General features: G+C 42.5%; 1 protein-coding gene and 1 long non-coding RNA gene across 2 annotated transcripts; one reads left to right on the plus strand and one right to left on the minus strand.

Annotated features, from left to right (window-relative positions):
* Positions 1–2,978: 2,978 nt before the first annotated feature.
* PA2G4 (proliferation-associated 2G4) lies at positions 2,979–27,900 on the plus strand. The gene is made up of 16 exons (XM_080994841.1): positions 2,979–3,310; positions 5,983–6,111; positions 7,713–7,818; positions 8,224–8,293; positions 9,306–9,398; positions 10,211–10,274; positions 12,517–12,595; positions 12,791–12,869; positions 13,143–13,276; positions 13,882–13,976; positions 15,226–15,353; positions 16,984–17,037; positions 18,068–20,446; positions 24,361–24,705; positions 25,480–25,502; positions 27,599–27,900. Exons 1-13 carry the CDS (start codon positions 3,223–3,225, stop codon positions 18,131–18,133), a joined length of 1,185 nt encoding a protein of 394 aa, XP_080850967.1. The 5' UTR covers positions 2,979–3,222; the 3' UTR covers positions 18,134–20,446; positions 24,361–24,705; positions 25,480–25,502; positions 27,599–27,900.
* On the minus strand, positions 22,790–24,354 carry LOC308471201. Its single transcript, XR_013982786.1, has 2 exons — positions 23,941–24,354; positions 22,790–22,966 (listed from the first exon to the last, which is right to left on the minus strand). It is a non-coding gene; the product is annotated as an uncharacterized lncRNA (long non-coding RNA).
* Positions 27,901–27,921: the final 21 nt, after the last annotated feature.

Below are 27,921 nucleotides of genomic sequence, written 5' to 3' on the forward strand. Positions count from 1 at the left end.
AGGTTTGTGTGAGCACCTCCTTCCCTCTGCTGCCAACAAGAGAAGGAAAGCCTGTACAGGCACCCTTCTCTTGACAGAGATGGAGGAGTCCTCCAAATCAATAGGACCACCAGAAACAAGTCAAGGGCTTGAGCCAGAGCTTAACTCAAAATATATTATTCAGTAAACAGAAGAATGTACAGAGTTCCCACAACCAGCTGGAATTAGGTGGGAAGGGTTTTGCACATAACAGGACATTGCAACTGTTACAGGAAAAAATTGAGGTAGGCCTTTTCAGCCCAACTCTCCATCAAAAGGGACTTGGTGTGTCCTTATTGGTCAGAGGAGAATGGAAGCAGGATCCGGTGAAAGCAAACTGAACAGAGCGCTTGGATGCCCTACGAATAAACAGAGGAAGGTGACCACCCCAGGCAGCAAATATGGGGGGGGGCAGATATGTTGCTCCTCCTGAGCCCCCTAAATTAGCCTGCTGCATCTGGTGTGTTGGAGGATGCTGTCAAGTTGTCAGTGTTGCATTAAGATTCAGCTGCCAGTCCAGTTGGCTTCTGTTCATGCAATAGGGAGATGGTGTCGTCCTTTTGTCTCTTGACTCACCTAGCAAAATATACTGGGCTGCAGTTGGGTTTGGGAGCCCTTGATTCAAATCCCTGTTTACCCATGGCTATGACACTGGTTGGCCTCAAAGAAGTTCCCCTTCTGTAAAATGTAAAATCTGTAAAATTCTGTATGGTGTTGTAAATCCTTAAGAAATGCTATTGCTGTATGAAGTCACTTATAAAGGAAATAATTTGGGTCAGCTTGGCCTGGTGACCTTCACTCCCTCCATCAAGGCTTGTGGAGAAATTAACGGATCAAATGTAATTAATTATTGTACTGTCTGAGTCAACCTTGTGGGAAACTGTGATGATCCTGGAAATGAGGGAAAGACCTTTATGGCTATTAAAGCCACATTGAGGATACAATCCTATGCATGTTTTCTTAGCTATAAACCCCTGAATACACTTACAGATTGAGGTTGAATCCTGACAAGACAGAAGTACTGTTTTGGGGGGACAGAGGGTGGGCAGGGGTGGGGGACTCCCTGGTCCTTAATGGGGTAACTGTGCCCCTGAAGGACCAGGTGCACAGCTTGGGAGTCATTTTGGATTCACAGCTGTCCATGGAGGCACAGGTCAATTCTGTGTCCAGGGCAGCTGTTTACCAGATCCATCTGGTATGCAGGCTGAGACCATATCTGCCCACGGACTGTCTCACCAGAGTGGTGCATGCTCTGGTTATCTCTCGCTATGACTACTGCAATGTGCTCTACATGGGGCTACCTTTGAAGGTGACCCGGAAACTACAACTAATCCAGAATGCGGCAGCTAGACTAGTGACTGGGAGCGGCCGCCGAGACCACATAACACCGGTCTTGAAAGTCCTACATTGGCTCCCAGTACGATTCCAAGCAAAATTCAAAGTGTTGGTGCTGACCTTTAAAGCTCTAAATGGCCTCGGTCCAATATACCTGAAGGAGTGTCTCCATCCCCATCATTCTACCCAGACACTGAGGTCCAGCACCAAGGGCCTTCTGGCAGTTCCCTCACTGCGAGAAGCCAAGTTACAGGGAACCAGGCAGAGGGCCTTCTCGGTAGTGGCACCCGCCGTATGGAATGTCCTCCCACCAGATGTCAAAGAGAACAACAACTATCAGATTTTTAGAAGACATCTGAAGGCAGCCCTGTTTAGGGAAGCTTTTACTGTTTGATGGACTACTGTATTTTAATATTTTGTTGGAAGTCACCCAGAGTGGTTGGGGAACCCCAGCCAGATGGGTGGGGTATAAATAATTTATTATTATTATTATTATTATTAAAGGTAAAGGGACCCCTGACCATTAGGTCCAGTTGTGACCGACTCGGGTTGCGGCGCTCATCTCGCTCTATGGGCCGAGGGAGCCGGCGTTTGTCCGCAGACAGCTTCCGGGTCATGTGGCCCACAGTGCCACCCGCGTCCCATTATTATTGTTATTATTACTTATTTACAAGTATAGAATCAGGCTGCATGCTTGACCTTTGGACATGGGAGGAGATGAGTCTGAGTTATATATTAAAAAAGTTGCAATCATCAGACATGGAATATTAGCCACCAGTATGATTTTATTAAGTACACATTATGCTAGATCAAGCTAGTGTATTCCTCCCTTGATAAAAAAAAGTCAGCAAAATAAATAGTAAATGAATTAATGCCAAGCGGAGGAAGGCAGCCTGATCATGTTCTTGTCAATATCACTGAGTAAAATAAGTTAACAGGAAACACAGGTTACATAAAATGCAGGCCTGACTGCAAATTCTTTGAAGGATAGGCTGGTGTTCCTAAGAACACCAGAATAAGTTAGACACATATCTGACTACATTACATTACAGTCACTTGTGAATGCACCCAGAGACTTCTAAAGTAATAAGGAGCACTCGGTTCAGCTCTAGCAATGCCTTAGCCAAGTATTGTATTAGATTACGGGCATCTAATTCTGTCAGGTTAAGAACTCACAGGAAATCATATTTCGGGAAAAGTTTAAGGGGCAGGGTATTTTAAGACTTTCAGAGAAAACAAAGCATGACAAAGAGTGAATGTTCAAAAAGAATAAAGTATGTAGGAGTGGAGACAACAGTTTACAGTCTGAGGACAGAACCCAAAAAGTTTAATCTCAGCGCCCCAAGGACGGTTCGGATATGCAGCAAAACTGAATACACGTGCACGCCCAAACTACAACTTCCAGGCGGCGCTAATATATGGACAGGAAGACGACCTAGAACGAACGTCAGTCACCACATGAGCGGCGGGCGAAGGCGCAACAAGCTGCCCGCAATTCCCCCTCTGGCCATTAGGTGACGCCACTTAAAAGAAGGGCGCGCGCGGGGTTCAGCTTTCCCGTCGTACCTCACGCTGCGCCCGAAGCCTGGCTGGGCCTGGACCCTGACGGGAGTTGTAGTCCTCGGAGGCGGACTCGCTTCCCAGCGTGCCGCGCGCAAAGCCCGCGCGCTCGCTCGCTCGCTCTCTCCCTCTCCTCTTGCAGCCTGTCTCGCAGTCGGTCTTCTTTACTGAGGCGGCGGCGGCGGGTTGAACGACAACGACCTGGGCACACGGCAGGGAGGGCTCGAGGCCGGGCGGTGTCGTCGTCGTCTGTGAGGAGAAGAAGAAGAAGGCGCGCCGCGGCGGCGGCGGCGACGGCTCAGTCCGACCATGTCGGGCGAGGAGGAGGCGGCCGAGCTGACGATCGCGGAAGACGTGGTCGTGAACAAGTACAAGATGGGGGGAGAAATAGCCAACCGTGAGTATGGCCCGGCGGCGGGAGCCGGGGGCTTGAGGGGGCGGGCCTGGGGCCTGGGCGTCGGGCGCCTGGCTGCCTGTGGAGCCCTCCGGGGCGGGGGGTGACGAGGCGAGCTGTCAGACAGGGCAGGTTTGCTGGGGCGGCCCTGGTTGGGGGGGGTGTTATCTGTTCTTCGCTCCCTGGTGTGGGGTGTATATATAATATTGCCTAGTAAAATGAGTGTGTGTGTGGTGGCTGGTCGGTCGTCAAGGCTTGGGGTGAAATATGACCTGGGGTGGGGGGTTTTTTTCCCCCCCTCCCGGTTCCTACTCTGGGTTGAAGTTGAACTCTTGTTAGTGGAGGGGAGGGGTGAGGGAAAAAAAACTCTGGACTTGGAGCGACTTGTCCCGTCCCCCCAAAAAAAAACCGATTTTGAGGGACGTGGGATACTTCCACTCCCTCCCCCGAGAGCCGTTGCCCTTGATAGGTAAGCTGGGAGAGCCGCCCGGCACATGGTGTACTTTCCTTTCTCCTTTCTTGCCTCGGTCAACTTGGAATCTCTAGAAAGAGTTTTAAGGGCTAATTTTAGTCCACTGCCCGCCATTGGGGTGTTTTGTTTTTTTCCCCGAGCGTGAAAAGCTCGTTAAGAAAAAAGCAATCACGTGCATTAAAAAAACACACAAATAAATTTATGTGTTCTGGTTATTTTGAGAGAGGGGAAGGGTAAGATTTGGTTGATCCACGATCCCCCCGGGGGAATGGAGCCGCCGTCCTCCAGGAACTGTAAGGCACATGGTCTGCGACTTGCCATGTGCTGCTGGCGCTCTCTCCCGTTCACTATCTTCCGACATCCTGGCTTCCTCCCAGGTTTCCCCTTTTGTTTAAGGGAGGTTTTCTGCTTCGGATCGGATCACCTTGTTCGGGGAACTCTAGGAAGTGGATTGTTAGGATTACAGCGAACTAGGGAAAAGGGGAAACGGCTTTTGCAGCTCAGCTCTTAACTGCCTGTGTTGGAGGGAGTCTTTCCCTGTAGCAAACCACATATCTCTGTACCTCACAGTTGACTTTTGTAGGCCTGAGCATTTGCAAAGTGTGAGCATGCACACTCACACACTCTTATACTGGGTAGAGAAATACCTTTGCCTGCTCCATTAAATTTTAAAATGCTGCGTCAGGCTTCCAGTTTTTTCAATTTATTTTTGTGCTGTGAAGGAAGAAAGCCGTTTGTTCAAAGATAAGCTTGCCCTATTGACTGCTTAATTGGTGGTAGGAGTGCATACTGTAATGTGAGGCTTTTGAACTCAGGAATCCCTGTGTTCTATCCTACATTTGGGATTTACCAAAATCTGGAATGGGATACTTTGTCTTAATGTCATTTACAAACTTCTGCAAACTCTTTCTACTTAAATTCAAAGGTTAAAGATACTGGAGACTTAACAGCAGGTCTTAGCTTTACCACAGAGTTGCAGAATGCACATGGGACAAAACTGTCTCAGCTCTTCTTATAAATGGAGTTAAAATTATTTTCCTTGTTCTCTTCAGCCGATCTGTTAAGATAACATGAAGCAGTTCTTGAAACTACTGTATTAAAAGGATGAGGATTAAATATTTATGCAAACTTAACTTGAAGAATTCAAACACTATTTTTTGCCAGTTGTTCAGTAATCTCAGTCCATTGGTTTTATAAAGCTAAACACAAAATATGTTGCAGATACAACAACATGGGTAAATGCAATCATCACAAGAACAAACAATGATATGGCATTTGAAGACATATAAAATATACATTAAATTGTTTTAGACCAGTTTAACCATTGCCCACCAAAAGCCAGCTCAGGCAAAAATGTATTGTATTGTTTCTGGAATATTCTCTGGCTTTAGAGAAAATATTGCCATTTTTCTGATGAGGACACCTTAATTAGACAAGACAGAATCCTCAGCCAATGTTTTTCTCTTTGGCTCACATGCTTTCCATAAATGAAACCATGAAAGACTAGGTGTGCTTTAATCTTAGAATATCATTAAATGTGAGTGTTCTATAGTATTTAAAATTCAAAGTTTCTATAGAAGTAAGGTTGATTAGATCAACCTTTGATGGAAAGTTCCTTGGGGACAGAAAGATGCAGGTTTGGAAAAACTACTGCAACCTGTTGTCGCCTCATGAGGTGAAGTTGACTTTAGGAATCTGAAGACATTACTAGAGATTCTCAGTTCCCTAAATGGTATAGGTTCTAATTCAGTAGGCATGCAACAATGGAATTTAATGTACATTTTGTAGGCAGTTGATGTGGGAATAGAACCTGGATGCCTTGGAATCTAGCAGTGCAGTGTTAGAAACTGGAATAGAAATACTGGGAGCCAAATGGCTTCTGGGACCTTTATTGTTAAACTCCTTAGCATATTGTCTATCCTTAACATATACTTTGAAGCTTCAAAGCAAATACATTTCAGTAATCCTTGAGTGTCAGCCAGGTGCAAAAAAATGGCACCCAGACTTTTTGAGGCACTCGCAAATTGAAAATCTTTAGGCGCAAAATGTGCCTGGTGCCCTGCTAATTTCGAACCCTGCCTCAGTGTGAGAAGTTGAGCTACCCATGTTAAATACACTTTCTGAGCTCCATAGTGTGGCATAGCTTTATGCAACTGTAAAGTGTATTAAAATATTCAATATGAAGTTTTATCTTGAATTACAGGAGTCCTGCGGACTGTGGTAGAAGCAGCTAAGTCTGGAGTGTCTGTCCTCAGCTTATGTGAGAGAGGGGATGCCATGATCATGGAAGAGACTGGCAAAATCTTTAAGAAAGAGAAAGATATGAAGAAAGGTAACATACAATTTTCCAGCTTCATTTTTGACATACATATCATGTTGCCTCATTTAAATTGTATTCATCATTGAATAGAATTAATTGTACAGTGATGTGGATTGTGGAGTTTGAGATGCAAGATTTCCAGTGTGACTGCTGCAGGTTGTTCCAGTGCTTACATGCTTTTAGGCTTGTATTAGTTTGTATTCCAGATCTGAATTATTTGTTCCATTTTGAGCAAGTAAAATTATACTTTTGAACATCAGGCATTCCGTTTTTGTCTAGCTGGAAGCAGTTTAAAAATGCTGCTCACATTTCTGGCAGTTCATGGAATCCAGTTAACTGGAAGGGGAGGATTTGAAATTACTTTTGTTCTGCCCCTAATGGGGTTGATTCAATACTTCGGAACCCAGCACATAATTTTCTTTCCCTCTTCTTTGTGTACCTTGAAGTCTGGCAAAAAACCCAAATTTTAAATTGATATGAAAACCAACCCATGCTAGATTGCTTTGGGATTTCAGAGTGGCATAAAAGTATAAAATACCTATTAGCCTTGGGGATATAGGGTCCATGCTGTTTTGAGGATTGTAGTGTTATATGAACTGTTTACTTAAAAGTATGTTGACATGAGTTTAAGACATGTTGACTCTGTATGTAGACAAAACCATGAATGGATTTGCCTTGTCATGCATGATAGTTGGCCAGTCTGCATCGATACTGATACCTTGACAAGAAAAAATGTGTCTTAATCATGCATAACATCATAAATCTTGGATAACAACATAAATATTAAGCACTATAGTGTTGCATATTTCACAAAATTAAGGGCTGATAGCAAATATAAGTGGTCAGGCAACTTTGCATAGTTGTGGAATTACAGAATTGCAGTGTGTCTGAAATCCCATGAAGCCTTCTGCTGGAGGAAGGTTTTTCATCTCTTTTCTCCCTCCCCCCCCCCTCCATTTCCTCCCACACAGTTCTTGAGGGTCCAGAGCAGCTTTTTAGGGTCAGTGGGCTGCAAAGGAAAATGGAACAGGTGAAAATCACCCCATCCTCCCTCCCTAGGGAGAGTCCTATGGGCAAAGTTCCATGCATGGGATCTCTGAATCCAAGCCATGGAATTACTGGCTCTGCAGCAGCATTATGATCTGTTGGAAAAGTAGCACATTACTGTCTGAAAAAGTGGTTCATACTCCCATAAATTATCCCAGGTCACACCTTAAGCCTCTCCCTCTAAGCACTGACTAAGCCCAGCTCATTTTATACTGAGGAAGCTTCCAAAGTTACAAGACAGGTTGGTGCAGCTGTAGCAGCTCTAGTACCACTCACAGTGTCAGCAGAAAAAGGATAGCAATCCAAGCTAGTCGTTATGTGATTGATGTAGTCTTTGAATTACATAGGGCAACTTGTGTCCCAAATCCAAATGTCTGGTTTAGGGGACCCATGTTACTATACTTATTTCTGTCCTGCTTTTTAAAAAAGTTGTCAAAAAAATGTCTGATACACATTAAAACGCTAACACTTATACATACCAATAACTATTATATTTGTGAGATGGAAAACTGTTACAGGGCTTGTGTAGATTGTATGATCTCATCACTGCTCCCTTTTTTGTGTAGGTATTGCCTTCCCCACAAGTATATCGGTAAATAACTGTGTCTGTCACTTCTCCCCCTTGAAGAGTGACCAGGATTACATTCTCAAAGATGGTGATTTGGTCAAAATGTAAGCATCTCCATTCACTTTCTTGGGTTATCTGTTGGCTTACTTTTACCCTCAGCTGTATATTTTAAGCTGGTCTGCTCAGAGTGCATTACGCTATATATGGTACCTCTGAGCCACATTTTTGAGGACCAAAGTTATTGTTGGTGCAGGTGTGTGTTTGTTTTTTGGTTTAGTGTGGATTTCTCTTGGCACATGAGACACATTTTAATGGTTCTGCCCTGCTTCCTAAGTAGAGATAGTCACTTTAACTGCCATGGTGCCAACTATTGCATGTACCATAATGGTTTAATAGGGTTAGTATGTGGAAGTGTCATGTAAGCAGAATTTTTTTAAGCCTTTGGTGTTGCAGAAGTTTCCTTATTGCTAGCTGTGGTTTAAATCTCTTTTTCCCTTTTCATGTTGCAGTGACCTGGGAGTCCATGTTGATGGCTTCATAGCAAATGTAGCTCACAGTTTTGTCATTGATGCATCAAAGGTAAATCTCCTGCATGTGGCTTTGAGTAGCATGTGCACATGCTACTTTCAAGACAGGCTTGGCCCCAGTAGGGGGAGTAATGTAAGCGGCATCCTTAAGTAGAACTGGCTTGCTAGTTATTCATTTGCAGCTATAGCTGCTAAGAAGTAGGATGGGTCAAGTGGTTGCATTTCTAGATGTATAGTGGCAATCCATCCCATTGCCAAGAATGTGGGACAGCTGTATTGATCAGTCACTCCATCGGGCGCTGTACATTAATGTGTAACTTCTTAAGTGGCATGTCCTATTCAACTTGGCCAAAGTTGCAAGCTAAGCAAAATTCTAAATTATCATAACTGCAGCTCTTCAAAGTATCCAAGGCAAAATAAACTAATAATAATATACTATATTCCTGGAAAGGCTGCATTAAACTTTTGAATTTCTACACAATTGCTGGAAATGTAGCCAGATTTTTTGGGTCACTTTGGTGACTCGAGCATTCTGGTGTGGATTGAGAACTCTTGCTACTTGTCAATTCGGTTTATTTAACCATAGCTAATGCTGATTTAGCATCTAAGGCAAAACAAAGAAAAGAGTGACTTGTAGGGCTGGATAACATTTGAATCCCATTTGTGAATTAAGGGAGTGGCAAAATACTTTCAGCAGCCTTCCAAACACAGGCACTCTCCATATCTTTAGTACTTCCAACTCCTATGTTTCCTTGTAAGCATGGCCAGTGTTCAGAGACAGTAGGAGCTGTAGTCCAAGTCATCTGATTGAGAAGGGCACAATTCAATCAGTTAAACACTTTTAAAAGCCCTATTGATTCCAACAGGATGGGATTCAGATAAGGCTTAAACCCTCTCACTGGAATCAATGGGACAAGAGTGCTTAATTTTAGCTCGTTTACTCCATTCATATTTTGTGCAGCTGTACTGTGTCTTTAGGATTTGTCAGTGAGAAAGCGCTTGTCACTTTTCACCCCTTAGGAGTAAAAGCTTATATGAATATTAGTTTTTTCCTACCATTTCAGGAAACTCCAGTGTCAGGTCGCAAAGCTGATGTCATCAAAGCTGCTCACCTCTGTGCTGAAGCTGCTCTGCGTTTGGTTAAGCCTGGAAACCAGGTGACAATGGGTGGCTACTTTTTACATGAATTGGTTTCATGTTTCAGGATAGGTGACCAGAGGTTATGACCACAGATCCAATCCTCAACTTATTCTGAACATACAAATAAAAAATCATTGGCTTACTCTGGGAAGAGGTATTAAACTGTTCTGAGGGCAGCTGGCCATAGATAGCAGAAATGCTCTCTGGGGTGAGGAGGTCTTTGCTTGTGAAAAGGTAGTGGTTACTGAAGAGTTTGTATTGTCATTAGTCTTTCTGCAAATGGCTGAAGGGTCTTGGGTTTTCCCGCCCGCCCCCCAAACATGATAAGAAGTATTTGGCAGCTGAGCATTTGTTTAGTCTAATGACAATTTTAGGACAGGATGTAGAAGGTTCTGCTTTTCCCTTCCAGTAATTCCCTCCTAGTCTCAGGCAGTATGTTTATGCTACCGCATTGAAAACAAGAAATTGTAGATTTATTGCATTATTATTGACAATTAATCTCTGCCTCAATTATATAGCATATATAACGATTTCAGTGGTAATTCTATTCAGCTTCTCACCATTAAAAGTTCTGTATGAAAAGATCATTGTCATACAGTACCTTGTATACTGGAATGTTTTGGCTGCTTCTAATACTGAACAACTTTCTGTTGAAGGCTTGGAATTTATAGGGGGTTTTTATTGTGCAGGGAAGGGGGAATACATTTATGATCTGCTTCTCCAAAATAATAGCCAGTGTAGGGGCCGTTAAACTGTGTTGATCACAGGTTTCACTGCAGAATATGGTCAAATTCAACTTTAAATGCCAATATTCACCCTTTTCCAATAGAATTCACAAGTGACAGATGCCTGGAACAAGATAGCTCATTCATTTAACTGCACACCAATTGAAGGTAAGGATTAGCTAACTGAACAATGAAATAAGATAGCAGAAATAGAAGAGCATTTAACATAGCAATGATCCTTCTGTAGAATTTGAAAGTATTGGAAGTGTTAGTAGTTATTGTGAGGACAGCATATCTGCTTTTGATGTTTGGAGTACTTTGTATAACATGCTTGTAAATAAATATTCCCTTTAGAACTAGGATGCTTCAATGTACAAATTACTCCTGTGCTTCCTTCTAGCCTGCCCATTTGGCTAAAAGAACTGACTGCTTAAATTTGGGGTCACAGTTCAGGGCACAGGGTAATATGCTTTGAGGAACTTTGTTAGAAACCGAAATAGATGATCAAGGTATCAAGCTGAACTTTTCATGTTGCTTTTATTTTGTTGATGGTACCAAAGTCGAATAAGTCACCTTTGGGAGCAGTTCACAAAATAAGCTCACTGTAGGCGATAGCACGGTAAAAGAAATGTGCTGTTTTAGTAATGTGTTATGGAAATGTTCTCGGCCACCAGTCAGTTAAGGCTTCTGTATTAGGCCACCCTGCAAAAAATGTGGTTCTAAGGTTAGATTTTTTCACATGCAGTGTCTTGTAGATCTGTGGTGTGCCTATGTAGGAAAAAAATGTCAGCACAGTGAGGAGGAGGCTGCTCAAGCTGTCAAGGGAATCTAAGCAGCTACTGTTTTGGAAACATTCAAGTGTTATAATCATCCAGTCACTGGCAGCAGTTTATGAAACTAAACAGAGCTCTTTTCTCTCAAGGTCAAGACTTATTTCTCTCTCTCCACCAGCCCCCTGCCAATAGAAAGGTGCTATTTCCTTGCTCAAAGCTTGTGATGTGGAGGGCAGATGAGACATGGCTTTCCCTAGATTGAATCTTAAATATTGAAGATGTGCATCAAAGCAGGAAGGAATGCTTTGGTGTACTGATCTAGATTGTGTCAGAGGGTGGTATGGGGAAGAGAATAAATAGAATGGACAAATTTCTCTGGGCACATCATTTGTCTCTGGATGAGCAGGAATGCTTTGTTTGGTGACCCTGGATGTTAGAAGTCCCTGTAGTACTACTTGACACAGTGTTTCAGGCTTGAAATGGAAAGGTCGTTTTAAAAGTCCCAAGTTAAATGTGTCGCCTTGTTTAAGGGCACATTTAACACTTCTAAGCTTTCTTCTTGCACAGTACAAAATCCATGGGCTGCTAAGTAGTCACTTCCCTGACTAATTATGCCCCCTGAAGCAATTTCAAACCCCTGCTGTTTGTGATCTGTTCCCATCCTGAAAAAATCAGTGGGGACTGGGTCAAGAGGATGCTTTTATTGTGTTGTGTGCTGCTTCTCTCCCTGGATTCAGAGGCATACAGTAGAGTTGGTAGTTTTTGCAGTGTTGCAACTATCCAGCTGTGCCACAGTCTGCTTGTGAATGAGACCCTCATGGAGATAAACATACAATATTTCAGACCTGATTTATTTAGATTTTAAACATGCACTATGAATGAGAGAGTTTAGAAACAGACACTTCACACTTGCGAAATTACCAGTGTCAGAATTGGCTGCAGCTGCCTGTCAAGTGCAAACTCGTCTGCAAATCCATATTGTCATAGTATGGAGAGACTCTTAGGGTGCAAGGTACTGGGAGAGTGCTGTTAAATTCAGCAAGGAGCAAGGAAAGATTGAGGAGCACAGAACTGGAGCATAAAAAGATAAATTGGAGAAAAGAGTAAAGAGATTGTGATGCAGAAAATAAAGATGAGGTTCAGTGTGCATGCTATGCGGTAGAAGGCAAAAAAGAGGGTTAAAATAGTAAGTTGCAGAAAGAGAAAAGAATATGTTGGTGGGAAAAGCGGAGGAGAAGGTTAACAGAGTGCCCTGCAGAGTTGATTCTTAGTTATTTTAAAATCTTTAACTCCTTACTGTAAATAGCTTTGAAATATTTTTATATAAAATAAGCCATTTATAAGTTGACTAAATAAAATAATAATAATGTGGCAAAAAGGCTTTTCTTTAGTAGAAATGGTGATGTAGCTGTCTTATTAATAAAGCAGCCTCCAGCTGTTGGAATTGTGAATACCTATCCCAGTGTAATTTTGAAGCTGTTTTTTAACAAGCACACGCAGACCTTTGGGCATATGACAAGATGTGTCTCTGATCTTTGTTTTAAAAAAAGAAAGTGCAGTGCAGTGCCTTGGATTATCAGCTGTGATTCACTGGCTGCTTTGCAACTCCAGTGCTAATAGATACCCTTTCTTGACAGGAATGCTATCACACCAGCTGAAGCAGCATGTGATAGATGGGGAGAAGACTATCATCCAGAACCCCTCAGACCAGCAAAGGTACGTGTCTCTTGTCTGGAATTGTTGCCAAGCCGTTTTGTGTTTGTGCCTTTTGGGCACTAGGAGCGCAGATGTGTTGTAAGATGAAACACATGGCTTAGAATTAGTATCTTGCTTCATATTGACTCCCAAACAATGTTCAAATGGAGGTGGTCTTCTATTTTCATGTGTGTGTGTGTTTTTCTTTAAATCTAGAAAGGACCATGAAAAAGCAGAATTTGAAGTCCATGAAGTTTATGCCATTGATGTTCTCATCAGCACTGGAGAAGGAAAGGTAAGTGTCCTTGCTTAACACCTGTTCTATAATCAGGTGCCATACAAGTTCGGCAACTTTATCTAAAGTCACAAGGACGTTAACTTCCTGGTTAGATTGTTTGATGTAGTGTCTTAAAAGCCAGTTAAGTTGGGAAGTGCTCTACATAACCACAATCGTAGCCCAAAAAACATCCTTTACCCCCTTTTACTCTTTTGCTACCTTCCCTTTCATCATATAAGTAAATATATATTATGCTGCTAAAACTGTCTTTAATGACTTGCATGTCTTTAGGCAAAGGATGCTGGGCAGAGAACTACAATTTACAAAAGGGACCCTTCCAAGCAATATGGTTTGAAAATGAAAACTTCCCGTGCCTTTTTCAGTGAGGTGGAAAGACGCTTTGATGCTATGCCATTCACTCTCAGGTACTCTCTGTTTTCTGGTGCATCTGTGCATAAACTTGGCAACGGGGATTCCACTTGGTAGTTCAATGATTGAATGGTTCCTACCATTGCAGTCATGTCTCTTGCATGTATTGTAAAGTGAAGGGAATGTTCTGAGTTATATTGCTTTTCCTAGTTTAAGCTGTGTGTAGAATGCTAGCCTCGTACTACAGGTAATAAGCAGAATTGTTAAGTGCTAAAGAAATCAAAATGTTGTACTAAGAGAAAGTGAATTCCACAGCCTATATAAGCTACGCAAGTGTCTTGCTTATTTGGTAACTGTGGTAACTGCTAACTGGGTAGGGGGCACTGAAACCCTGGGCGCAAGAAGTCTTACTCAGCTATCCCTTGTGAGATTGTGCCAGCATCTCTGCACTCTCCAAATTAAGTTTGCTGCCATAATGGGGTGGGACGTTGAGATTAGTGGGAACTTGAATTCTGTGTCCAGTAACATGTTCTATATTTTGTGTGCATCTGCACAATATATAACCATTCTTTGGTGCTATGACTCTGCAGTTCTTATAGTAACCAAAGGATGCAGAAAAGCCTGCACAAACAATTTTTGTTTTTATGTTTGTTCCATACAGGGCATTTGAGGATGAAAAGAAGGCAAGGATGGGAGTAGTAGAATGTGCTAAACATGAGCTGCTACAGCCTTTTAATGTCCTCTATGATAAAGAAGGTAAGCACTTGTGCCTGAATGTCAGAGCAATTTTTGTCTTGCTTTGGGGCTAGGCAGTTGGCAGCTCTGACTAATTATTATGCACTATTTTACCTTTAGAAAGATATGCTGAATTGATACACTCTTTTGTTGCCCCAATATGTTTCTTGTTGAAAGAACTCTTCTGAGAGCACTTAACTTTAGAACGGAAAGTACATGTTGAATACAGATACATGCTTCATAACAGAGATCTCTGCTTTTTGGTTAAATTTGGGGGGTCACAGTTAGAGACTAGGACACATATTTTGTGTCATTTGCAAGAGTGTGCAAATACGCTTGCGAGTGGTGAGCACATCTGTTCACCTGGTAAATACATTTGTGATGAGGGCAGACTGAAAGATGGGCAGGGACTTGTCTCTGGTTTTGGAAACAGAAGCAGTGAGCCTTTTTTCTGCTTTGGAGTACTTCTGAAGCCCAGTGCAACTGCAGGGGTGAACACTCCCAAGCCTAGAAGAAAGGCTTCGTTCCTGTAGTTGTGTTGCTTTTAGCAGGTGCTCCAAAGCAGCAAAACAACTCAGTGCTATTGAGCAACTACTTATCAAGTTAGTTACACTTAATTTTAGAGTGTCTTTCAAGGGAGAGGGACAGAATTGTTGGCAACTACACATTTTGGTTGGTTACCGGTTCAGCCGCAACTGTGGACCCCTGGACACTTGCAGTAATATCTTAGACCAGTGAGAAATGAGAGTGTGGTTTGCTACTTCTTGAATAAGAACCTCAACAGTACAGTGGTACCTCAGGTTACATATGCTTCAGGTTACAGACTCCGCTAACCCAGAAATAGTGCTTCAGGTTAAGAACTTTGCTTCAGGATGAGAACAGAAATCATGCTCCAGCGGCGTGGCGGCAGCAGGAGGCCCCATTAGCTAAAGTGTTGCTTCAGGTTAAGAACAGTTTCAGGTTAAGTACGGACCTCCGGAACGAATTAAGTACTTAACCCGAGGTACCACTGTAGTGCCTTTAAAAGTTCAGGTGGGCTGAGTTTAGGTAAAAAGGGAAGGAAACCCCTGCTCTAATTTGGATAATTGAAATGAACATCTCATGGCAAGCTCACATACCTGTTTCTCCACTATTATAGCAGATCTGTCTGAACCAAACCAATCTTACCTCTTGGTTCTTTTTTTTTTCCTTGTATGCTTGTCAGACCCTTGATGTAGGCAGTTGTCTAACATGGTGCATGGCTAATCTTTCTCTTAATTCCCCCACCCAGGAGAGTTTGTTGCCCAGTTTAAGTTCACGGTGCTTTTAATGCCCAATGGTCCCATGAGGATAACTAGCGGTCCCTTTGAGCCTGAACTCTACAAATCAGAATTTGAGGTGCAAGATGCAGATCTGAAGGTCAGTGGAATTACAGTGTTCTTTGTATAAGTGCCCAGAGTTCCAGGAACAAATGTTGTCACAGTAGGGAGAACTGCTTGAGTTACTTATTCCCAGTGTCAATGTGATGAGATAAAAATTGATAGTTCTTGTTATTCCCAGTACCTATTCATTAATAAAGCTGGGGAAGGAGTTCCAAGAGAGCAGGGACAAATTTGGGATCCAAAGTAGGTTTTAACATGTTGAGGACTAGCCCATAGAGAAGAAGAAAAGCATTTTAAAATAAAGTAAGCTCGCAACTTACACACACTTTTAACTTGCGTGCATTCAGCTTTACGTGCTTGGCAAAAAGGGGGTGGGCAGGGGGGTGGCAATTCCACATGCCACTACACCCAATCTGTTTTGACCATATGCCATTTTGGCTTTAGGGACAATCCCTGGAACATAATCCCCACACAAGTTGCAGGCTTACTGTAGTGTGTGTTTAGAACAGAAGTGAGGAACATTTTTTGGTCAAAAGACCATGTTCCCTCTTGGCCAACCTTCTAGGGGTTGCATGCCAATGGTGAGTCTGGCCCAAACAAAAGTAGATATGGCAAGCCAAGGTATGCCCCCCGCCAAAAAGAACCCCACAGAGGTACTACATATACAGCCCATGCTTCTGTTTTCCACTTCCCGAAATTGGCTTTGAAAGAAGCAATTCTATTTGAGTCAATGAATAGCTTAATTGTGGTGCCACAATGTTCTTGATGGAATCACAGCACATGGGAAGGTGAGAGTTAACTTCCATCTCCAGCTATGACACCACTGCCCTACAATTAGACTTTGGGAGGGAGGAAATATTCTGTTTGCTTCTACCAAGCTTTTTCAAGCCCATGGCCGGGGAATGAGGTGAGGACTCTGTGGGCTGGATGTAGAGGCCCCAGGGACTGTTTTGGGTCCATAGTTCCTCACCCTTCTAGGATTAGGGTGTGCCACAAATATCGCCCTGTCATGCACTGAATGGGTACCTGTATTAACTTTCCATTGACCAGGCAAGATAAGTGCTAAGAAGAAAAAGCCTTGCCTCCCCTAGCTTTTGTGCCTTTTTTTTTCCAAGTACAAAAATGTTTCAGGCATGTTGTCATGTGAGATATCATGTTTAAGCAATTTGCTTCTTCTTTCTAAAGAGCTAGTAAAGTTTTTTGTTGTGAATTGTAATGAGGTGTAAGAACAAGATGAGTGAGTTCATTGAAAGCATTTTTAATTAAAACCAAAATGATTTTGAAGGCTGTTTTATACAAATGTGACCACTTACTTGCTAAAGTGAAACATGCAACTCCCCCGCCCCTTGCAATTCTTCTTTCCTCTTCTTAGAAAAATTTAAATGACAATTTTATAAGCTTGTAATTTCTAAAGAGGCACTGTGAGGCTCCCAGACTCGCTACTGTTGAGTAATTCTCTGCAAGCAGGTGAAACTAGAAGTTGCTGGCTCCAAAGGATGCATAGCTCAGCTTTATGTGAGGCTAATTGTTAGTCCCAATATGTGCCAAGCATTCTAGGACTGGCTGCATTCCTTTATGGCTGGCAGTGATTTTCCCTTCCTTGTTGTCTTAGAAGTAATCGCACTCTAGGTATCTCCTTTCGCTTCTGACATTTTCCCCTCTTGCAGGCACTCCTACAGAGCTCAGCAAGCCGCAAGGCCCAAAAAAAGAAGAAAAAGAAGGTACTTGGTTGTGTTTGTGTGTTAATCTCATTACATTTTTTAAATATTGTAACCTGCTCTTAGACCTTATCTGAAGGGCAGATGTAAAATTATTTATTTATTTATTTTTATTAAATTGTGTTGTTGCCATCATTATGGCTCTTGAAGACAATGAGACCTCAAATTACTATGTTGATGCCTCAGCTCAGAGGTGGGGAACTTCTGGCCTGTGGGTCTATTTAGGCTTGGCCATATGGTCTGTGAAGCCATTTTGGCCAAGCCACACCCACCTACCCAACGCCTGGTGTCATGTATGATGTCAAGTGAGGGGCAGGGACCCTGTTGGTGGTGCCTGCAAACCCCCTTGCTCAGTACTTCCCAAGCACCCGACAATCAGCTGATTGTCAGGCGCTTGGGAAGTGCAACTTAAGGAGCTTTGCAAGCTTCCTTTGGAAACAAAAACGAAAAACGCTCTGTTTTTAAAAGCTAATCGACAGAAGTATGGCCCACCCACCTGTCAGCATTGGCCCATGGAGGGTGAGGGAGATAAGGATCTAGCCTTCTGGTTGCATCCAGTTCCCTATCCCACCTTAAATCTTCTTAAACAGGATACGATAATAGTACAGCATATTTTAGAACTCCATTTTTTCCAAATGACTGGTAGGATTTCATGAGTTTGACAACTGCAGGGTAAATGGGTACTGTCGCTTAATATTGGGCCCAATGAAGAACGTACAATACATATAGATTCTGGGGGCTTATTTTCTTTTAAAGTGTCTATAAGTATTTAAAGTTTCTTAAGGTCTTAGGTGGAGTTCTATGCGGGTGAAGTTTTAAGATATTTTGATCGGAAATTTCATGCAAACCTTACAAAGAAAAATCCAACCTCATATAGGTTTGGGCAGGCATTCCTTTGAAAGCTGAGGTGTCCTCTTTAAAACTGTTAACAACTGTGAAATATTGAATGCTGTGTCTAGAGTTTTTGCAAACTGTTCCTTTCCTTTCCTATTAGCTTCAGTTTCAGTTAATATCACCCCCTCTGTTCCTCCAGGCCTCTAAGAATGCCGAGAACGCCACAACAGGGGAAACAGCAGAAGAGAATGAGACTGGTGACTGAACAGCTCTGACCGCCTCTGCGTAGCACCTGATTCTTTCTCTCAAATGCCCCACTCAAAACAAGAGAAACAAATATCCATTTACGGCTGTTTGTCTCATAGGACCAAATGACAAATAGCCTGGACTTCCCACAGAGTGTAACCAGTTGTGACTGACTTTGCCACTGAGGGAGGAGTCTCTTGGCCACTTCAGAATACTTTTAAAAGTATGAAATAATAAAATCAGGAGTAAAAACTAGCCTACATCCAGTCTTTATAGCCTTTGATACTACTTGTGCTCATTAGAGGTGAACACATACAGTTCTGAGCTTTCGTCTAGTTCTCCCCCCCCCCCATTCCCTTTTGCAGGTACTCTGATTCCTCTGAAAAATCCTCAAGTATCTTTTCACAACTGAAGTTAAAAATGCAAAAGCTCTTGGGTTTAGAATTTCATTACATGCAGTTAATGTAACTTGCATGCCTTCTTCCAATAATAATCTTCAGTCATTTTTTTTCTGGCTTAAACCATATAGGACATTCTTAGGGTTCTTTTGTGTGTGTGTGTTTCTTTTTAAACTATCAACCTTGTATTTTTAAAGTTGACAGGAAGCTGGTTTAAAGATCATTCTCCGAGTAGATAGCTTGTCTTTGTAAAGATTCTACATTTCTTTTAATTTGTGTGATTTAAAAAAAATAATAATTACCCCAGTGCAAAAATATGGTAACTCTCACAAATCCTTTGAGACAAAAGTGATACCTGCAGCTTCCTCCCTCTAGTTTTCATTTGATGGTTTGACATTTTATTCATCTGCACTTGTCTGTTGCTTTTTGTGGACTAAAGATGGCTATCCAGTGGTTATCCATCTGCTAACAGGAAGAACCTGTCAGTGGAATAGAGAAGGCAGGCAATTCCCCCCCCCCCCATTTTCCCTCTCCATGCAGCCCTCTTTGCTTCTCAGATCTGCTCTGCAGGGTCCCCCAACCCTCTGGAGCAGATTTAAGGGGTTGCAGGGGCTGTGTGGAAAGAGGGAATAGCCAAAAATTGCCTGTCTTCCCTATTCCACCGACAGATTGCTTCAGTCAGTGCATGGACACTTGGATACTTCCGTTCAACTTGCCACTGCTCAGGTTGAGAAGTCGTATAAAGTAGGATTTTTCAGAAGAATTCCCTCCAAACATCTTTTTTACATGAATGAATGCAATGCTACATAAGTGGTTGGACCTGGAATAAGCTCTTTGTGGGAATCACTTTTCTATAGTATGTCTTTTTAAATTGTCCAATTGAATTGTATATGATTGTGGGATTTTTTTTCTATTGTATTCCTAACCAGGTCCCTGTCTAAGACACTTACTGTAGCTGAATTGAAGACCTGTCTTGTTAGGAGGGGGAGCTCTTGTGCTCTCTGGCAGGCAAAGTCCTTCTTGACCAATATATCTGGATTTCAAATACTTAAAAAAAAATTACAGTTACTACCAAAGTTTTAAGTCCATAAAAGGAAATAAACACATGTTTCTTTCCTGAAAAACCTTTTCCATCACTCTTTGTAAACTTTCTACTTTTGATTTCTACTCTGTTCTCTTGCTCTTTTGTAAGGGTTGCTTTCAGTGCTACGTTTGGGAGGTAAAATTGGGAACATGTTGAGCGGAGGCTGAATCGTATGAAAGTGATGAGCCTGAAGGATCATGCACAAAACTTGCAATTAACTGCCATTTTAGTTTAGAACTGCTCCCATTTGTTAACCATGAACAAGGGAAGGGAAGGGAGGGTGGGTGGGGAAGAACTTGTTCAAATGAGGAATATTTTAGCATTTATAAGGAAATATGTTTTCGTACCGCCTTTCCATAAAGGAAAGGCTTGAGTTCAGCCACATTACCAGTTTATAAACCACTAAGACTTGCTGGCGGTTAATTTAATTTTCTATCTTTATTTTGAAACTTCAAGGCAATTGTATCTCTTGATTTAAAAAAAAAAATGCCGTTGGAAATTTTGGAAGAAAATTCCCACAAACTGTTCTGTAACTTGATTTTTTTTCCAAATAAAATTGATTAGTGACACCTCTGGATAGATGAATGGGTCTGCTATGTTGAGGGGGTGGAAGGATCTGGAGTGTTTCGGATCTAAATGTGGTATGCATGAAGAAATGTTCTATCTTTTATACATTTATTAGCCATGATGACAGAGAACGTTAAAATGTTGAATTCTCTTCATGATTCTAAACTGCTGCAGTCACCAGAGTTCTAAATATCCAGAACATGCTGAAAATCTTTAGGAGTGCATCTTTCCTGGTTAGTGTGTCCCTCACCTCACGGATGAGCAGCTTTTTGGAGGATGGAGGGTAGTATTATTACATTATCTCTTCATTTTAATGTCCATGAAGGAGGCATGAGCATTAAGTATTTAAGCCTCTCTTGCATGAAGCAGGCGTGGGGAACCTGTACCTCCTGGTGTGTGTGAGCCCAAACTCCCATCAGTCCAGTGGCCCCAGATGATGGGATTTGAGGTCCATCCTAATCTGGTGAGCCACAGTTTCCACATTCCCGGCATAGTGAAACTCTGTCGCTCTCTTTGCTACCGTTTTAGAAGGGTAAAATTATGAAATTCTTAACACTTGGCCTACAATATGTTATGTTTATTCTTTGCTGTTAAGCCAGAGAAACAGCTCCTTACATAACACAGGCACCCCCAACCTGCATCCCTCCAGATGTTTTGGCCTACAACTCCCATGAACCGTAGCTAACAGGACCAGTGGTCAGGAATGATGGGAACTGTAGTCCAAAATATCTGGTGGGCCACAGGTTGGGGATGCCTGTTCTAACAAATCTCATTATCCTGATCCCATGGTGCGCCAGGCCATACAGCAGTAGTAGAAGACAAGGCATGCAGTACATTTGCAGCGCAGGTGGAAAACTGCCTCCTGAGTGTTTTACATTGACATTGCAGTAGCTGTTGATATAACTACCTTGCAAGAGAATGCCATGCGATGACTTGTTCAACCGGTCGTCTTGTAACATTCTCCGAAGTGTTTAGAAAAGAGGGTCCTTAAAACACAGTTGAGTTGCCCTTTACTACACATTGAATGAAGTGCAAGAACTGCTGTGTTTTGAAGGATATGTGTAACTGAGAAGGCATAGATCATTGTTAAGGGGGCTTTAACAGGATGCTGTTTAGTGAGATGCTTTGTGCCTTCTTTGGTGATCACTCGTAGCCGAGCAAGATTGTCTTCCATGAACACGTTCTTAACAGTTGTGTCCATAAGTGACTGTGGAAGCCAATTCTGGATCTGCACATCTATAGTGGGGACATACGTTTCCCGGCGTGATCACAGTGAGGATTTGCCAAACATGCCTTCATCTTGGCACGTTTCTCCCTTTCTGCGTTCGTGCTTCTTCAAAGTCCTGGATGCCTTTGGTCAAGGCTGTTCTCCAACTGGAGCGATCACAGGCCAGTGATTCCCACTTGTCTGTGTTTATACTACATTTTTAAAGATTTGCCTTGAGAGCACCTTTAAACCACTTTTGTTGTCCACTGGCATTATGCTTACCTTTCTAACATTGGGAATAGAGTACGGTGGTACCTCTGCTTACGTACTTAATTCGTTCCGGAGGTCCATTCTTAACCTGAAACTGTTCTTAACCTGAGGTACCACTTCAACTAATGGGGCCTCCTGCTGCCGCCGCACGATTTCTGTTCTCATCCTGAAGCAAATTTCTTAACCCGAGGTACTATTTCTGGGTTAGTGGAGTCTGTAACCTGAAGCGTATGTAACCCGAGGTACCACTGTAGTTGCTTTGGAGGATGATAATCAGGTATCTGAACAACATTACCAGTTCAACGAATTTGATGTTGAATCATTGCTTCGACACTGGTCGTTGCTTTTTCCAGTACACATTTCTTTGCCTGTTTCCCCAAGTGATATGTAAGACTACTGCAACTTGGGAAGGAAGTGCTTTTGAAATATCCCAAAATGAGTTCTGTTCTGAGGTCTCCCATCAACCTTGTCTCCTTTATGTTAGAATTGTGACCATTATAATTGTTGGTCTAAGTATAAAGCTTATACTTAGTTGGTCTTTCAAGGTGCTACTGGAATTATTTAAAAAAAATTTTTTTGAAAGATTATTTTAAAGACTGTCTTGAGACAAAAGACTTGATTCTCTTAAGGGAGTTCTTTTCGGATCATTGAATAATAATTAAAAAGTTATATTTCATCTTGTTATTTATTATAATTGTTCTTAATTCTGTGGCCTAGAAGTGCACATTGTACAGGCTGGATTAAACAAAATAGCTGTGCTAGCAGAAGCCAGTGCATCAAATCCTGCTAGTTCAATGGGGGGCTTCCCCCTGTCCTCACCCCACCCCCTCCATTGGCTTTGGGGGATGAGAAGAACCCCTAGATCAGCACACAGATGAAGGACAGGGGAGATAGTTCCATCCAACAAGCAGAAAGGCTTGTGCTGATAGAAAAGTCCTTAACACTACCCGCCTTCGATTTCTATAAGACACAATTTTAAATTAAGATAGGCCTGAAGCAGAGATGCTAATGTAAATTTTTAAAAATACAGAAGACTTAGGTGATGTGATTTCCTGGCTTGCTTCCATTTTTACAATCTGTTGAAGAATAGGTGCAGTAATTTCATTGCGGACATTTTCAGTTGGCTCCAAATTTGTAAGACTGCCACACTTTAGCTGATTCTTTTATTAGGTGGGATATGCAAAGAGCAGAACTCAGCCTTTCGTTGGTATCGCATACTGCCTGATACACTTCATGTCTTCTTTCTGATGTCTTGAACTAATCTCCATTGCTAATGAATTCCTTGAAGCTGTGTGTTTGCAGAGGCGTCCTGTGACCTTGGGACTCCTTTGGGGAAAAGGGTGGGATATAAATTTAATAAATAACTGAAATAATTAAAGTGGGGGAAGCAAATGCTCAGACAATAAGCTCCTCGGAATAAAGTGGTCACTTAAATATCAGCAGAAGGTTTTCAAATATCCATGGTTTTCATTTGACGAGGGCTGGATTTGACTTGAAAAGTGCATGTAACTTCACAAAGATGTAAACCTGAGGTTTTGAGAAGCCTGCAATCCTGAAATGTAGTATTTTTTCTATGTAGAAGATTCATGACGGGAGTGTGGTCTTCCCTGCCCTATTCTATTTCAAGCTCTTAAAAAAAAGAAAGACTTAAATCTTTGTGGGGTGGGGGTATATGATATTGACTTTGACTTACCGGTAACAATTTTTATTTTCCTTTGCAAAGCTAGGCAAGGGCCCATTTTCATTAAATATGTTTGCATTAGCATAGAAAAAGCAGGTCACATTTTACTTCACATTGCACCCTTAGCATATCAGGTACAGCGAGTCCAGGTGACAATTTTAGGCAATGAATTTATATATGGGAAAGCCTGCATATAGCATTTTCGTAACATCTTACATATAGCTAGATCCTCGGAGGGATTGCCAACCTGACCCATGGGCACCAGGTTGTTGACCTTCATGTATTTTTGTGGTGGTTTGGGGTTTTTTGTTTTACAAGGAAAATTTATGTGTAATTCTGGTCTATGTACAGTGTATTTGGGGGGTAGAGACTGAGTGGTGTGGACACTGGGTCAGTTTTGTCTACTTAGGATTGGATAGTGCTCCCTGGTAAGTGTGCACCTTGTGTGTGCTCCTAGGCTAGTGTTGTGAATATGCAATTCCCAAGTATTTTGGGTACAGCCAAGTGTTAACAATGGTTCAGTTGCTCTAGTTCCAAACACCTTAAATTAAAACTGTTAGGTGCATCCCAGTCTTTTTTTTACCTATACTCTAAGGGCACAATCCTATTATGCCCTTACCTGGGATTTGTTACAGCACAAATATGCCTAGGATCAGCCTGCCCATGCCTATAATTCAAACGATCAGGCCCTTTATTTAAACATGATTATTTCGTGGGTGTTTGCTAAAATCCTAGGCGTGTTCTTCCATGATTGCTACAGTCCGTAGGGAAGAGCTGCACCTTAAAAATACACTTTTGGAAGTCTCCCAGATGCGCAGGCGGACTCCATTTGCGGACTATTTTGCAAAATGCTCTCTGCACATGGTCAAAGACGGTCTTGACGGCATGTTTCAGCGCCTGAAATTTAATTCCACCGAATAGTTGGTTGTGCTTGTAGCTGTGGGGAAATGTAACTGCTCCTCCGCCGGATTGTCCGGCTAACAGTGCAGTCTATGCCCCGGTATGAAGTCTTCGTGAACTCAGTGGGTCTTATTTCCAGGTGTTAGGAAGCATGGCTGAGGCTCCTACATTCACGTCCAAAATGGCGGCGGAGCACCCGACTACACTCTGAGAGAAATGTGTCCCCTCTCTCGCGCGCAAACTACAACTCCCACCATGCAATGCGAAGACCGCCGTTCGTGACGCTCCCCTGCCGCCCGCCGCGTGACGTATAAATAGCAACCGACCGCCTCCTTCTGCCTTTCCTTTGCTACCGCCACCGCCATCTTGTGCCGGAGCTGCTCTGTGGTGGCTGGCGAGGTCTATCCGTCGCCATCCGGCCACAGCCTTGCTGCCTGTTCTCAGGGACTGAGCCCGGGGGACCCACCCCGACATGAGAGCTAAGGTGAGTGGGGTATCGGGCTTGGATAGCGAGCTGACCCGTGAACGTAGCTGGGCTCGAGGCTGCGTTGCCGTCTTTTGGTATGGGGCGGGCTATTGTTTCGGTTGGCCAGGTACGAAATGGGGAAGGTTATTATGACGAGCGGGGAAGTGGAAGAGTTGCCAAGACCGCCTCGTGCTCCTCTGCCAGGCGAGGCCCTCTTGATATTTTGGGCCTACACGGTGATAGGAAACCCTGCTGAGGCCTAGGTGCGCGATGGCGTGTGAATATAGAGAGTTGGGCCTCGCAGCTTGGAGAGGGTGGAGGAATAGCTGGTAAAGCGAGTGTCATGGGGCGATTCTGCATGAGAAGCGAGTCTGTAAACCCGATACTTGATGAAGGCATTTATCAGGGCCGCCCTGAGTTTTGTTAGTGACTATTGTACATGCGCATTTAGGCGTCAGTCCCATTGAACTTGGTGGGGCTTTCTCCTAAGTAAGCAGTGCACAAGATCGCACTATCAAATGTTTTTTTTCTGGGCCCCAGGTTTGTAGAGCTGCTGTTTGAATTTTTAAATTGACATCAAGACTCTGCCAAGCTCTAGAGTAGCAATTTTAGGAAATGACACTAATGGATAAAATGCTGTTGGAGCTGGGCCCATTTAAAAAAAAACAAACTACAAGTTGAGATCTTGCACCTCATATATGTTTAAATACCAGTGTATTTGTGTTACTCTTCTGGGTTTTGGTGCTATAAAAAACGCTGACTTTGTCTTTCCTTTCTCTCCCCTTTCTCTAGTGGCGAAAGAAGCGAATGCGCAGGTATGTGAGCATGTGTTTTTATTTTACTGTGCAACCCACTTGTTTGCTTTGCTTTTGAACATTCTTGATTAGAGTTCTCGAAAGTGCATTGACTAATTTAGTGATACCGTTGTAACAACATGGGCACCTAAAATTTTAAATAGTGGCTGTTGAAAATTAAAATCTGAGGACCCCACTTGTTTCTAAGTTCAAATTTTGTCTACTGGCTATGCAGACTTAGTGCACTCCCAGTATGCTAGCTTAATAAATTCCATTGAGCTCAATGAGGCTTAATGTTAATGTTGCTAGGTTTCTTACATTGGTGCAACCAGAAGTCCATACCAGTTACTGATGCAAAGAATCTAGGCAAGACAGATGCAGATGAGCTATACTAACCCTAGGTTATCTAAATCCCAGGTGGATGAAGACATGCTAGCAGTGTGATGGAGCAGTGGCTGTTCTGCAAGGCAGTGCTTTAGAAAAATGAGTGATAATTCAAAGTATAAGACTTCCCAGTAATATAATGGAAAACATACAGTCAGGATGAATACAGACTGCCACATGCTGCATCCAGAGAAATAGGCCTTCCCTCAAGCCTGTTCATCACAGATTCAACCAGTGTAAAACAGCAAGTGAACATCACTGGGGATGCACAGAAAATAAGCCGAACACAGGTCAATCACTAATGCATGAGGCCAGTGTACAGAGGCAATTTCCTTGCATAGATGGATGCCTGAATGCAATGATATCCATACTAACCAAAGTAGAATTAGCCTTCTCTTTGACTACAACCCCTTTTTGTTTTTGAGGCACTTATACCTCAGTGCTTTCCATTCGTTCTTGTTCCCAACATAAGCTTTGCACCCACTAGGGATCATAAATACAGAAACATTAGAATTGGTGCTATGTGAAACAGCCCTGCAGCTGTTGTATATAGTTATCTGAGACACTCAGTTTGTACTTTGGAACACCCACTAGCAGATAAATGATTTAGCACAGTGGGGCTTGGATGAAACAAGCCTAGGATTGTATTGCATATGTGATAAATGAGAATTTCATTGAGGGCAGGATCTCAACTTTTGGTAAAAAGCTACTGTTTGAGATGGTAGGTAATCTTTCATTTTCCCTTCACCGTTGAATACCTTAAGCAGTTGAGAACTTAAGTGTGAATTATTTTGCTTTTTTTATATGATCCTCTTCTCCCGCCCCCCCAATGCCCTCCTCCCCAAAGTAGATATCAGTACTTCTCTACTAGTGATCAGTCGCCAATGCTTCTCCTTCCCCTCCTCAGAAAAGTACAGAGGGAGGCTTCTGTGGTGGCTCTTCTACTAATCAGGACAGGTTGCAATAATGCAGGCAGTAGTGGTGCTTTTATTGCAATAAAAGTGGAAAAATACCACTCCCTGCATTATTGCCATCTGTTCTCAGTTGACGGGGCAAGACAGCTACAGGCTTTGCCACAATCATTCTCTCCAATGCCTTTGGGCTCTGTCTGTAACATACATGTTGGGAGTATGAAATTGTGATGCCAAAGAAATTAAGTGTTTCTACTGACAACTGCAAAGTTGTTGGCTGCCTGTTTAGTGCCAGGGTTCACAGTTGGTGGCCCTCTTTAACCTGATTTTTTTTTTTTATTTTTTTTTAACCTCTAACCTGCTTAACAGGAATGGATAGGAGGCAGGAAGAAGAGCTGCTTGAACTGCATCTTGTTTTGCTTTTCTCAGTTGCCTTTTGATTCTGCAAGTAACTGGTGTGGTAGGAAGGATATTGGAGGAAATGACTTACTTTAGGAAAAGTGAACTAAACATTTATTTAGTTATACAAGTATTTCTGTACTGCCATATCCCAAAGTATTAGGGTGGGGTACAACATCGAAACCTTAAATGCTATTGAGAACAACACAGATAATCATTAAAGTAGCTGGCTAATCTAAAAATTAAGTGGCTTCAAAGACCTGTTGGCATAAAGGTCTTAAAGAGAAACCTGAAAGGAAAAAACGGTACCTACTGAATTTCTGCAGAAATAATTTTTCACTTCATGCGACTGGAAACACTACATTGCCTTATGGTAGAATGTTTCGTTAGTATTGACAATTAAAAGAATATTATCCCCTACAGGCTGAAGCGCAAAAGGAGAAAGATGAGACAGAGGTCCAAGTAGATATCTCACAGTGCTACTGAAGCTGCAGAACCAGAGCATGGAAGGGCGGAGCTTGAAAAGCTGATTTCCAGATAACACCTTCTATTTGCTGCTGCTAGAAGACTCCTTGCCTATCTTCAGGAGATTCCATCTTAAAGCTTAAGAGCGGTGATCTTTCAAGGGGTGTGTGGGCCCCTGAGCTTTACTCTTCTGGACTGATCTTGTTCTTTGTGGCTTGATGTAGTGACTTGTATACAATAAAATTCCTTTTTTGGGGAAATTCAGCACATTTTTTCCCCGT

This window comes from Podarcis pityusensis, assembly GCF_964106645.2.
Source record: "Podarcis pityusensis genome assembly, chromosome: 2".
NCBI classification, from domain to species: Eukaryota; Metazoa; Chordata; class Lepidosauria; order Squamata; family Lacertidae; genus Podarcis; species Podarcis pityusensis.

Excerpts from the sequence above, each read along its gene's own strand:
- PA2G4 (XM_080994841.1), top strand. The coding sequence starts at position 3,223 with ATGTCGGGCGAGGAGGAGGCGGCCGAGCTGACGATCGCGGAAGACGTG. Across the intron at positions 6,112-7,712 it reads AGAGAAAGATATGAAGAAAG|GTATTGCCTTCCCCACAAGT; the intron begins GTAACATACAAT and ends TTTTTTGTGTAG. Across the intron at positions 17,038-18,067 it reads AAAAAAAGAAGAAAAAGAAG|GCCTCTAAGAATGCCGAGAA; the intron begins GTACTTGGTTGT and ends CTGTTCCTCCAG.